The sequence below is a fragment of the Schistocerca cancellata genome, chromosome 5 (assembly GCF_023864275.1).
Source record: "Schistocerca cancellata isolate TAMUIC-IGC-003103 chromosome 5, iqSchCanc2.1, whole genome shotgun sequence".
Taxonomy (NCBI): domain Eukaryota; kingdom Metazoa; phylum Arthropoda; class Insecta; order Orthoptera; family Acrididae; genus Schistocerca; species Schistocerca cancellata.
This window is the reverse complement of record NC_064630.1, coordinates 35701814-35716073: the sequence shown is the minus strand read 5'-3', so window position 1 is coordinate 35716073 and position 14260 is coordinate 35701814. Positions and strand designations below refer to the sequence as shown.

The 14260-nt window shown below is 42.9% G+C and overlaps 1 protein-coding gene across 1 annotated transcript in view; it reads left to right on the top strand.

Moving 5' to 3' along the window:
- Positions 1-14260, top strand: part of LOC126188350 (titin homolog) — a 1721077-nt gene that overhangs the window by 560980 nt on the left and 1145837 nt on the right. Inside the window, exon 23 of the mRNA XM_049929949.1 lies at positions 10226-10639. Coding sequence (XP_049785906.1) covers positions 10226-10639 — 414 coding nt within the window. The remainder of the gene's footprint in view (positions 1-10225; positions 10640-14260) is intronic.

Sequence of the window (14260 nt, the reverse complement as noted above, 5' to 3'; positions counted from 1 at the left end):
TGTAGTCCACTGTTCTTACTTAATTTTACATATTGTCATTCTGTCGTTTGCGATGAAATAGAGAAAATGGAGAAAGAGGGAAAATATGAAATGATGTATAGACTGGCTAGTGAGATAGTTTTTGAACGTAAAAGAAAGAGAACTAACATGGAAATAGGAAGAGCTGATGGTACTCTAGCAGAAGAACCACTGAAGGTTTTGAACAGATGGCAAGAATATATTGAATGTCTGTACAAGGGGGATGAAACGCAAAGCGAAATTAAGGTTGAAGAGGAGCAATATGTGCCGGAAGATGGAAAGGGATTCACCATCTTGGAAGCAGAAGTAGAAAAGGCGCTGAAGGAGATGAAGAACAGGAAGGCATGTGGAATTGATGACTTGCCAGCAGAACTGTTGAAGAGTCTGGGAAACAAGGCAAGGAAAGAAATAGTCTACTTCTGTAACGAGACATATGACAAAGGGGTATGGCCTGAGGACTTCCTTGCAATAGTTATGATACCAGTAGAGAAAAAGAGAAACACTAAAATATGTGAAGAGCGTTGGACCATCAGTCTAATTTCTCACGCACCTCAAGTCTTGCTGAGAGTGTTGAATAGGAGGCTATATGGCAAGCTGGATAGAGGGATTGCAGAGGAGCAGTTCGGATTTAAAAGAGGAGAAGGAACAAGAGATGCTACTGGTCTGTTAATAACTATAGGGGAAAGATATATGGAAAAAGGTAGAGAAATCTTTGCTGTTCCTATAGATTTAGAAAAGGCTTTTGACAGAGTTCAGTGGTACAAGCTGATGGATATTTTGAAGAGGGAAGGAGTAGATTGGAAAGAAATCTATGTTTACACTAGAAAGTAAGGATAAGAATTGGAAATGAAATGTCAGAAGGAAGCAGCATTGGACGAAGTGCTAGACAAGGTTGTTGCCTTTCCCTGCTGTTGTTTAACGCATACCTTGAAGAGATTATTGCTAAAGGCTTAGATGGGAAAAGAGGAATATGTATTGGTGAAAAGAGAATAGAATGTATAAGATTTACTGATGACATGGTATTAGTAGTAGAAAGTGAGCGGACAGTGAATAACATGCTGAAAGATCTGAATGAAGCTTGTGTGGAATATGGGATGCAAATAAACACAGCAAAAACAGAGTATGGTCATCAGTACAAGATGCAGTCTGTCCAATATTAAAATAGGACAATCTACCATTAGCCAAGTAAGTGCATTTAAATATCTTGGAAGCACAATAACTGAAGACTTGAGATGTCACCAGGAGGTGAAAACTCGAATTTCAGTACCGAAGGAGACATTCAACAGAAAGAGGAGACTTTTATGTGGAAAATCAGATAAAGGTCTAAGGAAAAGGCTTGGCAAATGTTTTGTCTGGAGTGTGGCACTATATGGGGCAGAGAAACATGGACGCTGAGACGAGAGGATGAAAAAAGGTTAGAAGCATTTGAGATGCGGATGTGGAGGAGAATGGAGAGAATAAGCTGGATGGAAAGAGTGAGTAATGAGTATTGGAAAGGGTTGGTGAGAGAAGAAGTCTGCTGAAGGTTGTAAGAGGAAGGAAAAAGATGCTCTGGAAGGATTGGTTTGTGGGGGAAGACAGAGGAATAAGGAGATACAAGATGATAGACATCATAAAGAGAAGAGGATATTATGCAGACCTGAAGAGGCAGATGACCAGACAGCCTGGAGAACTACCATGTGAAAACCTGCCTTTTGGCAGAACACTGATGATGATGTCGTTTGGAGATAGCGAAAGGAGCTGTGGACGCTAGGAAATCGAGTGCCAATTGGAGAAATTTGGACGTCCGGTATAGTCTTCTGTTTCATTCCGGAAGAGGGGTGACGGCAGCAGAGGGAGGCAGAGAAATTTTCACCTTGTTTGGAGACAACGCCATTGGACAGAGCACGGCAAGAAATGGGTTTTCTCATTTTAAGGAGAATTGTCTTGACATTAGTGACTCTCAGTCTTCAGGAAGACTTTCGTGGTTTAATGAAGATCCTTTGAAGGCATTAATCCACAACGATCCACGTCAGTATATTCGAGAACTGGCAAATGTGATGGACATTCCTCCTTCGTCCGACATATGCATGCAGTGGGGAAGGTCGAGAAATCGGGTGTATTAGAACCACATGCTCTAAGCCAAAATCACAAAAATCAGCGGGTGGCCATATATGCATCTCTGCTGGCTCGTCATCAGTTGGCTAATGAGCACACCGACCATTCCAATTCCGTATCGTTACTGGTGACGAGAAGTGGTGTCTTTATGCTAACGTAAGGAAAATAAAGGATTTGTGAATCCAAATAAACCAGGAAATCCCCATACAACTGCACACCCCCAAATGATAATGTTATGCATCTTGAAGAATAGCAACGGTGTGGTGTACTATGAATTTCTTCCCTAAGATGCAACCATCACTGCTGACATTTATTGTCAACAATTGCGACGTCACGCAGAAGCAGACCAACAACAATGACCAGGAAGATGGTGCTACTGCACGATAACACCCGCCCACCAACTGCCAGACTGACAGAAAACACTGTACCTCAACTTGCGCCCTCAGATTTTCACCTTCTCCGCTCTCTATCGAACAACTTTCAAGGAACTTCCTTTCCATATGAAAATGCACTACAAACATGGCTCGGCGAGTTTTTTACTCCTCAGAACTACGTGATTTCAATAGCCGCTGAGTCGAAAAAATACCCCAGCGCTGACTGACTGTTTCAAATAGTGAAGGAGAATATGTTATTGATGACTTCTGTCTCTGTTGTGCGTATCTGTTGTGTCTTTTAATCTTACGGGAAACGCTGTGAACTTATGCACCAACCTAATGCTTCTGTAGGCAAGGTTACTGATGCATGACTGCGTGGAAGTGGTGGAAGGAAATCTCACCGCCAGTATTTGGCCAGCAGTGGGAGGAGAGGTGACAGCATTAATGCCCTGATCACCAGATATTGCACTAATATTCCGGACGAAATTCCATACCTATCCTCAGTATCTCACGAAGTGAGGGCATGTGGCACTGTTGAAGGTGATTCGTCCGTGTTATTCGTGGAGAGCATGGTATGTGCCGACATTGGCTTCCATCCAGTCCCTGACCTCATTCCGAGACAACACAAACATGTAACCACACTAAACACAACCATTAGAGTCACCTACACTCAACAGACGCACAGCTCTGCTATTTCACAGGTACACACAACCATTACAGTCACCTACACCCAACAGATACAGAACACTCCTATTTCACGAATGAGAAGTATCATTGTATATGAAAAAAGAAAAGAAAGTTACTAATTTGGCAGTTAAACATACTGTGGAAGTCAGAGGCAGTTTCCAGTTGCCAGAGAAGGGCGTTTTGTTGAACTTGGAGATGATGAGCTGGTCTTTATCTAATCCTCCTAAATGAATTACTAGTCAAGCTTTTTTTGTGTCATCAGTCTTCTGATTGGTTTGATGTGACCCACCACGAATCCTTCTCCTGTGCCAACCTTTTCACCTCATAGTAACAACTGCGCCCTACAGCCTCAAATATGTGCTAGACATATTCCAAGCTCTGTCTTCCTGCACAGTTTTTACCCTCTACAGCCCTCTCTTGTACTGTTGAAGTTATCCCCTGATTCCTTAACAGACGAGCTGTCATCCTTTCCTTCTTTTTGTCAGTATTTTCCATATATTCCTTTCCTCACCGATTCTGTGGAGAACCTCCTTATTTCCTGCGCTATTTGTCCACCTAATTTTCAACATTCATCTGTAGCACCACTTCTTAAAGGCTTCAATTTTTTTTCCGTTCTGGTTTTCCCACAGTCCATATCCCACTACCATACAATGCTGTGCTCAAACTTACAGTCTCAGAAACTTCTTCCTCAAGTTAAGAACTATGTTTGATACTAGCAGTCTTCTATGGGGCAGAAATGCCTTTTTCATCAGTGCTAGTCTGCTCTGTATGTCCTTCTCGCTTCGTCCGCCATAGGTTATTCTGCTGCCTAGTTAGCATAATTCCCTAACTTCCTCTATTTCGTGATCCGCAATTTTAATGTTAAGTTTCTCCTTGTTCTCATTTCTGCTACTGGTCACTACTCTCGTCTTGCTTCGATTTACTCTCAATCATTATTCTGTACTCATTAGACTGTTCACTCCATTCAACACATCCTGCAATTCTTCTTCACTTTCACTCAGGATAGCAATGTCATTAGCGAGCCTTATCAATGATATCATCTCACAATGAATTTTAATCACCCTATTAAACCTTTCTTTTATTTTGCTTCTCCGATATGTAGATTGTACAGTAAGTGAGAAAGTCTTCATCCCTGTTTTACAGCCTCTTTAATCTGTCTGTTCTTGATCTTCCAGTCTAACTGTTTGCTCTTTCTTGTTGTACATATTGTATATTACCCTATTTCCCTGCAGTTTACTCGTATTTTTCCCAGAATTTCGAACATGTTGCACCATTTTACACTATCGAACGTGTCTCGATTTTTTTTCAGTTTTGCTTCCATTATCCATCAGAACTTCCTTCCTGGTGCATTTACCTTTCCTAAAGCCAAACTTATCATCACAAAACACACCCTCAGTTTTCTTTTCCAACCTGCTCTATATGGACATGAATGCATGAGCTGTCAAGATGGTTATGCGATAGTTCTGCAATTATTGGCTCATTCTGTCTTCCGAATTGTGTGGATGATGTTTTTCCTAGAGTCTTATAGTATATCGCCAGTCTCATACGTTCTGCTCACCCAACGTGAATAGCCGTTTGTCGGTACTTCCACCAATGATTTTAGAAACTGATGAAATATTTCTATCCGTTTTGCCTTATTTGATCTTTTTTAAATTTTCGTTATAATACTGGATCCCCTAGTTCTTCTGTGTTGGCTCCCGTTTCTTCTTCTATCGCGTCATCAGACTAATATTCCCTCTCATAGAGGCCGTCAGTGTAATCTTTCCGCCTATCCGCTCTCTCCACTGCATTTGACAGTGGAATTCCCGTTGAACTCTTGATGTTACTGCCGTTGCTTTTAATTTCACCGAAGTTAAGTTTGATTTTTTTATATGCTGAATACGTCCTTCCGACAATCATTTATTTTCCGATTTCTTCACATTTTTGATGCAGCCATTTTGCTTAGCTTCCTTGCATTTCCTCTTTATTTCGTTCCTGTCTGAGTTGTATTTCCGTGTTTCTGAATTTTCCTGAAAGTTTTTGTACTTCCTTCTATCATCGATCAACTGAAGTATTTCTCCTATTACCCACAATTTTTCGCAGTTACCTTATTTTTACTTACGATTTTCGTTCCAGCTTCTGTGATTGCCCTGTTTAGAGATATCAGTTCTTCTTCAGCTAAGCTGCATAATCCTCATCGGAGTATCTGTAGGCTCAGAGAACTTCAAGTGTATCTCTTCATTCCTTACAACTTCCGTATTCCACTTCTTTGCGCACTGATTCTTCCTGACTACTCTGTTAAACATCAGCCTACTCCTCATCATTACTAGATTGTGATCTGAGTCGATATCTGCTTCTGGCTATACCTTACAATCCAATATCTGATTTCGGAATCTCTGCCAGGCCACGATGTAATCTATCTGAGATCTTTCCTTATTCCCACCCTCTTCCGAGTATACCTCCTCCTCTTGTGATACTTGAACAGAGCATTCGGTATTACTAACTGATGTTTATTGCAGAACCCAACTAGTCACTTTCCTCTCTCGTTTCTACTACCAAGCCCATATTCTCCCGTAATCCTTTCTTCTACTCCCTCCCTTACAACGGCATCCCAATCTCCCATGAGTATTAGATTTTCATATCCCTTTACGTACTGAATTATCCGTTCAGTATCTTCATATACTCTCTCTTTCTCACGTTGCTCTGCCTACGACGTCAGCATGTAAAACTGAACTATTGTTGTCGTTGTTGGTCTGCTGCCGATTCTGATGAGAACAATCCTGTCACTGAGCTATTCACAGTAACTCACTCTCTGTCCTACCTTCCTATTCATAACGAATCCTACTCCCATTATACCATTTTATGCTGCTGATATTCCTATACTCGTTTGACCAGAAATCCTCGTCTTCCTTCCATTTCACTTCATTGACCCCTACGATATGTAGTCTGAGCCTTAGCATTTCCCTTTCCAGGTTTTCTAGCTTCCCTTTCACGTTCAAACTTATGACATTCCACGGCCCCACTGTAGAACTTTGTCCTTTCGTTGGTTATTCAATTTTTTGTCATGGTCATCTCCACATTGGCTGTCCTCTCCCAAAGATCCAAACGTGGGACTAGTCCGGAATCTTTTGCCAATGGAAACGTCATCATGATAGTTTTTCAATTACAGCCACATGTCCTGTGGACACACATTAAGTGTCTTTTACGCATTGATTTTCGTTGCCTACTGCATCCTCATGCGGTTGATCATTGCTCATTCTTCCTCCTTTAGGGGCAGTTTCCCACGCCAAGGGCAAGAGCGTTCCCTGCACCTCTATCCAATCCTCTGGCCTCTTTGGCACGGCAGTTGACAGAATGAGGGTGACTTCTTGTGCTGAAAGCCTTTGGTCGCTGGCTTAAGGGCAAACAATTTTTTCAAAATAGTTAGCATTTTCCAGCACTTGGTGGAAATAAAGTTTTTAAGTTTCTGGCAGGAAGCAGCACCTGTTATGTCTTATTAGCTGTAGCAGGAGCTGGATAATGAAAGTGCGTACATTTTGCTATGGAGCCTGATCCACAGAAAGGTCTGAATGTTAAAACAATGTCGTGAGGTGGTCTGGAACGTATAGGAACCGAAGTAGTGTATCCTCTGGAGTGAAGCTTATTTATTAATGTGTTCATTTTATGAAGTCTGGAGATAGCTATCCTTCACAAAGCTACTTTTCAAACACAGAGAGGTGACAAGAATCACATGTGCATTCTGCATTCGTGTGCCCAGGTGGTTCGTCCTGTTTCTAGGCGAGTTTAACATTTTAATGAAAGTGCACATGTTCGGTAGGAAGTGGTCTTATGTCAGATTACGGAGCCAAAAGCTAGTTGGAGGTGTTCAACGAATGACGCAGACTTGGTGAAGTTTAACTGAAACCAATAAATTTCCTTTGGTTCTATGCAAATCCGAGCGTGGTGTTTTTGAACGAATTTACCCTAGTTGACTTTAAACAGTATTCCTCTTTTGGTTTCTTGTGAAGATTGTCGGCGGAAATTGCTAGCAGCCATATGGAGGTGGTGTCTGAACAGTTGGTGGTGTGTGTTTACCAGTTCAGTGGTCGAAATGCGGACTTGTGCAGTCTTAATTGTTGACTTTGCAGCTGTGAATAGTTTAAACAAGTCGCGCTGTGTTGTGAGGATGATGTAGAAGACAAACAAAGCTGTCCTGTTATGGATATAAATGGAATCCCGAACCATCACTCCTTATTGTTGGGACATATGGTGGGCGATAGTCAGGTTGGTATCCCAACACCTTCCAGGGCGTCTCCAGACACGTCTTCTGCCTGGAAACTCATTGACTGGGGTAGAACTGTCTCCAGTGATGAGTCCCACTTCGAAATGAGCTCTCATGACCAGCGAAGATGTGTCTGGGGATGCCCCAGTCAGCAGTGGCGTACCAACCTTATGGTCGCTGGCTGTGTGCTTGACAACCTGGAGTGATGATCTGGGGTGTTATTTCTTTCCATAGGACGACCACTTTCGTCGTCATCTGTGGCACCCTTACTGGACAACGGTATGTCGACAATATTCTACGCTCCATTTTGCTCTCCTTCATTGCTAGTCACAGTGGGCCTACATGTCAGCAAGATAATCGCTGCTCACACACAGGGAGACTTTCTACTGGTGGTCTTAGTTCTTACCAAACCCTGCGCCTGATCTCAGCTAAGAACGTTTGGATCATTGTGGGCAGGTCGCACCAACCAGCTCGGGATTTTGATGATGTAATGCGCCAGTCGGACAGAATTCGGCACATTATCCCTCAGAATGACATCCAAAAACTCAATCAATGTAAAGCCAAGTAAATGTATGCATAAGAGCCAGAGGTGGGCCAACACGTTATTGACTTGCTCAACTTGTGAAGTTCATTCTCGTGAATAAATCATCCAAATGTTTCTGAAATTGTACTCATTTATTTGCCTGTACTTGTACATCAAATCTACAGATTTCCGTCTCATTTGGGTAATTCCTTCGTGGTGCGTCGTTTCTCCCCCCCCCCTCCCCCCGCTCCCTCCCTCTCTCTCTCTCTCTCTCTCTCTCTCTCTCTCTCTCTCTCTCTCTCTGTGTGTGTGTGTGTCTTAGATTGTATTATTGTTCTAAGTAAACCTCTACTTAACTGGGCTTTCTATGCATGTGGCGGTGCTCCTCTTGCAAGAATACTGCAGTGTTCATTGCTGGTAGACAAGGAAATATGAAAGACCTCTACAACATTACCAAACGGTTATCAATGAAGAACTTCAGACATGAAGGACCAGTTAAGAACAAGAATGGTGTGATGCTTACAACTCAACAGACACAGCTACAGAGATGGGAGGAGCACTTCAGGGAACTGTTAAATTGTGAAGACAACCAAGAGAAACAAGTACGAGATGTTCCAGAGGAAGTCGAAGAAGACCAAAATATAAATTTGCAGTGCCCCACAATGGAAGAAATTAGGATTGCCTTGAAAACACTAAAAAATACAAAGGCTCCAGGCCTAGACAACATAGCACCGGAGCTCTTAAAAGCCGATACTGAAAGTACTGTTAAAATGCTCCATCCTTTGCTGAAGCATATTTGGCTTGAAGAGAAATCTCCAAAGGAGTGGAAAAATGGCTTGGTGGTAAAGCTCCCAAAAAAGGGAAATTTGTCAGACTGTAACAACTGGCGTGGTATTACATTGTTGTCAGTGCCCAGTAAGGTCCTCACCAGAATTATTTTAAACAGAATTAAAGAATTCCTTGAAAAGCGACTGCGTAAAGAACAGGCCGGTTTTAGGGCACAACGCAGCTGTGTTGATCTTATTAACACTCTTAGGATCATCTTAGAGCAAAGCAAAGAATTCCAAGCAACCATGTACCTGGCATTCATTGATTTTCAAAAGGCCTTCGATTCCGTGAAACATAAAGTACTCTGGCAGGTGTTACGGAAGTATGGCATACCACAGAAGATCTTAAACATCATAAAAGATCTATATGATGGCTACGAATGCTGCATACTCCACAAGGGAAATATGACAGAGCCCATAAAAGTAACAACTGGAGTCCGGCAGGGTTGCATTTTGTCACCAACACTTTTTCTACTCATTCTAGACTCTGTTATGAGAAGAGTCACAGCAGGCAGGAGACGAGGAATCCAGTGGGGGATCCACGAACGTCTGGAGGATTTGGATTTTGCGGACGACATAGTTTTATTAGCTCCAAGGCTGACTGATATGCAAGCTAAATTAAGCTTGCTGAAAGAAGAAGCAGAGACTGCTGGCCTCAAGATAAATACAGGCAAAACAAAGGAAATGAGAGTAAATTCAGGTAACATGGAGATGCCCCTGTTAATAGGTGAGCAGCGAGTGGAGACTGTCAACTCATTCCTGTATCTGGGTAGTATAGTGGCGGAAGATGGTGGAGCTGGAGATGACGTGAAAAACCGCATTAAAAAGGCAAATGCTGCCTTCATACAATTGTATCCAATAAGGAAAAATAGAAATATCACATACAAAACAAAAATCCGTATTTTTAATACAAATGTGAAGGCCGTCCTTCTGTATGCCAGTGAAAGCTGGAAAATGGATAAAAAGATAACAACCCAGTTACAAAGCTTCACAAATAGATGTCTTCGACGCATCATGAATGTCTGGTGGCCAGAAAAAATATGTAATGAGTAGCTCTGGCGAATAACAAACCAGATACCTATAGAAGACCAGATACGAGAGAGAAAGTGGAGCTGGTTGGGGCACACCTTGAGAAAACCAGATGGAGCCATCGAGAAAAAAGCATTGGAATGGAATCCCCAGGGAAGAAGGAAGAGAGGAAGACCAAGGGGCACATGGAAGAGGACAGTGGAAGGGGAAGCAAAAAGAGTTGGCAAGACCTGGGCAGAACTGAGGCAAATGGCCAAAGACAGAGACGGATGGCGAGTTCTCCTGGATGCCCTATGCCCCCATAGGGGCCAAAGGAATTAAGTAAGTAAGTAATTGCTGGTAGCCTCCTTTCCAGGCTGTGATCCTAACTAGGTGCTCAGTTTGCTTTGCCGAGTTCATTTCTATGTACTGATCTGCTGTAACGGCACAGGTTGCGCGCCCGGTGCACGATCTGCTGGAGGCGGTGGCGGCGGCAGAGCAGGTGGTGCTGGAAGGCGCTGGCGGCGGCAGTCCTGCGGAGGCGGCGGAGGCGCTGCACGCGCTGGCCGCGCCGGTGCAGCAGCTGCAGCGCGCGCTCGCGGCGGCGGAGGCCGTGGCGCAGGGCGGCCCGCCTCTGGAGGCGGCGCAGCAGCTGCCGCCGCAGCGGCTGGAGGCGCCGCAGCTGGCGCGCGTGCTGACGCAGCTGCAGCGCGACCTGGCCGTCGTCTGCCGCCACGACCACGACCTGCTCGAGACCGCCGCCTCCGACGACGACGACGCCACGCTGCGCACCGCCGACCTGCCCACGCTCGCCTCTTCCGGGGAAGCCTCTGGCGCCATCGCCGTGGCCGACAGGCTGTCCGTGGTACGTCCGAGGCGCCAGTCACTCGCCACCGGTAACTCTGTACTCCCAGACAGCGGTGATCGTTGATCTCTCTGGTCGCAAAAGCGATGGAAGGGAAATGTAATACGATATTCACGACAGGAGCACTGCGATGTGCAGAAAAGAGTTTATATAAAGAGTTTATATAAAGAGTTTATATAAAGTTGCCTCCTAAGTCGAATGACTTTCGCATAGAGTAAGTGTTGCCTGTAAAGCCCTGTAAATATCTTATGTCATTAGCTCATTACATACCTAGTACAAACACATTCCGTTCAAAAATTCGTGAATTTGTATAAAGATCCTAACAATTTGATTTTGATATCTGGAATGCACTTGACCTAAAGCTATGAACAGAGATTCTAAAGGGTATTTCGCTTGTTTGCAACAAGTGTCATAGCTCAAATGTCCCTTTCTTCTGTGGGAAAACAATTGTAGCCACTGTAGTTTCTTAGGTTTTGTAGGAGGGTTAAAGGGGGCTGTTCTTCTGGTTTTTCAAAAAAAAAATGGCTCAGAGCACTATGGGACTTAACATCTATGGTCATCAGTCCCCTAGAACTTAGAACTACTTAAACCTAACTAACCTAAGGACATCACACAACACCCAGTCATCACGAGGCAGAGAAAATCCCTGACCCCGCCGGGAATCGAACCCGGGAACCCGGGCGCGGGAAGCGAGAACGCTACCGCACGACCACGAGCTGCGGACTCTGGTTTTTCCTTTGTAAAGGAACATCTGAAAACGATGCTATGCATTTCAGCTTTTGGTCTGCTACCCTCAGTTTCAGTTCGTGTCTCATTCACTAGGGAATAGAAACTAACTTGGTGCCACTAAACAGCCTTTACATACCAACAAAATTTCTTTCGGTTCTGTGAAACATCACTTGACAATATTCTGCTATGGTTGTCATTGAAGGCGTCACGTATTGTTCTTTTGACGGCCAAACGCGTTTCATTCAGCCTCTCCCTATCTATAGCCCTACGCTTTGTTTTACACCTGTTATGCAATAATCTTTGTTTCTTTAGCAGTTCGTTTACAGTAACTATACACCATGGAGGTTCCCTCTTATTATGAACTGTTCTACTGGGTACATATCTAGCCTGTGCGTGGTCAACTATTCTCTTAAACTTGAGCCAGAATTCCTGTACATGCTCCTGACGTGCTGAATGTTTCAAGTTCCTCGGTGAGATATGACACTACTGATTTTTGATCTAGTTTACTCAACATACATATCTTTCTGCTCCTTTGAGTTGACTTTTGTACTTTGGTAACCATCGTTGCAACAACCGCATCATAGTGACTGATATCGTTTTTGATGTGGACATCCTCAAAGAGGTTAGGTCTATTTGTTGCCATTAGATCCAATACATTTCCATCGTGAGTGTGGTCCTAACTATCTGTTGTATGTAGATTTCAGAGAAGGCATTTAGTGAAATTTCACAGGATGTCTCATCGTGCCCACCAATAACAAAACTGTAATTTTCCCAATTAATTATTGGGTGATTAAAATCTCCACCGTTGATGTAATTGGAGAACTTATGTGAAAATGAACTGAGGTTTTCTCTGAAGTTTTCGGTTTCATCAGGAGATGAGTTTGGTGGGCGATAGAAGAATCCAATTATCATTTTATGCCTACTCCTCATACTGTGTGTTGACCAAGCAATATCACTTCAATTTCCACCTCAGTGGATCTGAGTTTCTTGTCTACTGCAACAAATACCCCACCTCCATTTCCCATGTGCCTATACTTTCGACATACACTTAAATATTCCTCAAAATTCTCAATGCTGTCAATTTCAGGTTTCAACCACCTTACTGTACGTAGTATTGTGTGAGCTTCACTGCTTTTCATGAGTGCTTCTAAATTCGGAACTTTGTTGCGAATACTTCGGCAGTTTACTATTAGGATTTTAATACTCTCACTTGTGAGAGGCATTTCTTTCAATCTTTCACTGACACTTCTGGATTTCTTACGGCTATTCTTAAATGGATTTGGTGGAGGGTCGCCTAACCTAAGAAACTCTTGTGTGCACCCCACACCTACATGAGTAGAAGCTTTTGATGTGTAGTGCACACCTGACCCATTTAGAGGGACCCTACAGTTCTCAGCCATATGGCACAAGTTCAGGAAGTCGAAACCTAGCTTGTCACAAAATTTCCAAAAGCTCTGATTCAGTCCTTCTACTCGACTCAGAACCAAAGGACCACGATCAGATCTGGGGACAATGCTGCAAACTGTGAGGTTCGTTGAAACCCTGTGAGCAAAACTGGCCTTCTCAACCTTCTCTGCCAGTCTGTCTGAACTAAGACTGCACTAAGACTATGTCTCCTATAGAATTACAATAACTGTACGTGTTCGTTTAGAATATTTTCGACGAAATTAGGTGTGATTGTGGCTCCCACCTCCAGTGATACTTATTACTTGGCCGTTACTACTAGTATGGACAACATACTACTTTATAGTGAAAGTCATAAACAGTAACGTTATCCGATTATATTACACGAATTTACTGTGGTTCTAAAACATACAACATTTCACATTGTCAACAAATTAGTTTCCATCTAACTTCTTTTACTGTTCTGTTAGTGATCTGACAATTTTGGTATGAGAAAGTGATGACTGTTACAAATGCTATCAGCTGCACAGTGAACATATTAGTTACTGGCGCCATCTACACAGATCATTAACGCACAGCGCCCTACACACATTAATTATTTCTTCTTGCTATATGGCATGCAAGACTTAATTTCCACTGGCAAATACATGTTTGCCTACTGTAACATGGAATAATTTATACAAAAGAGAAAACTTTTTGTAACTTTTTATAACCTGTTAAGCTGTAATATCACAGACTTCCGTCAGAAAATACCGACCAGCCTCAGAAAGATATGAACATATCACGTCAGATATGCAGCCTTTTTCTATGTATGGTGAAAGACATTTGGATCAGATTGTAGTTAGTCTATTGTAGTGACAACAGACAAACCACCTACCACATAATAGCAGAATACCCTTTGTGGTCTTCCTCTCCTCACCGATCCGACTTCTTCATTGTGACTCAATATGCGATCGAATACATAAAATATCTGATTGCAAGTTTGTGACATTTGTGATTTATGTGTATGAAGTTCTTTAACTTGCCTGTTTAACTGTTATTATATCTTATACAGGGTGTATCATAATTAATAGCGGGAACTGGCACTGATGAATATGTGCAATAATAAAGCGAAAACATTCCTGTGATCTTCACTCCGCAAAGCCGTTTGCGAGATAATTGTGAATGTGTGGTTTCGAGCCCCCACCGAGTGTATTATGAAACGTTGGCGTAGTTAGTACAAATTTCTGTGAAATGTAAACTTTTCGACGAAGTCCCCATGTAATTGGTCAGGAATTTCACCAATATACTTATAAAGGGGAATTTGGTACCTAGATGTTGGGCGCTGGAACATTCGGCCCCCACCGAGTGTATTATGAAACGTTGGCGTAGTTAGTACAAATTTCTGTGAAGTGTAAACTTTTCGACGAAGTCCCCATGTTATTGGTCAGGAATTTCACCCATATACTTATAAAGGGGAATATGGTACCCAGATGTTGGGCGCTGGAA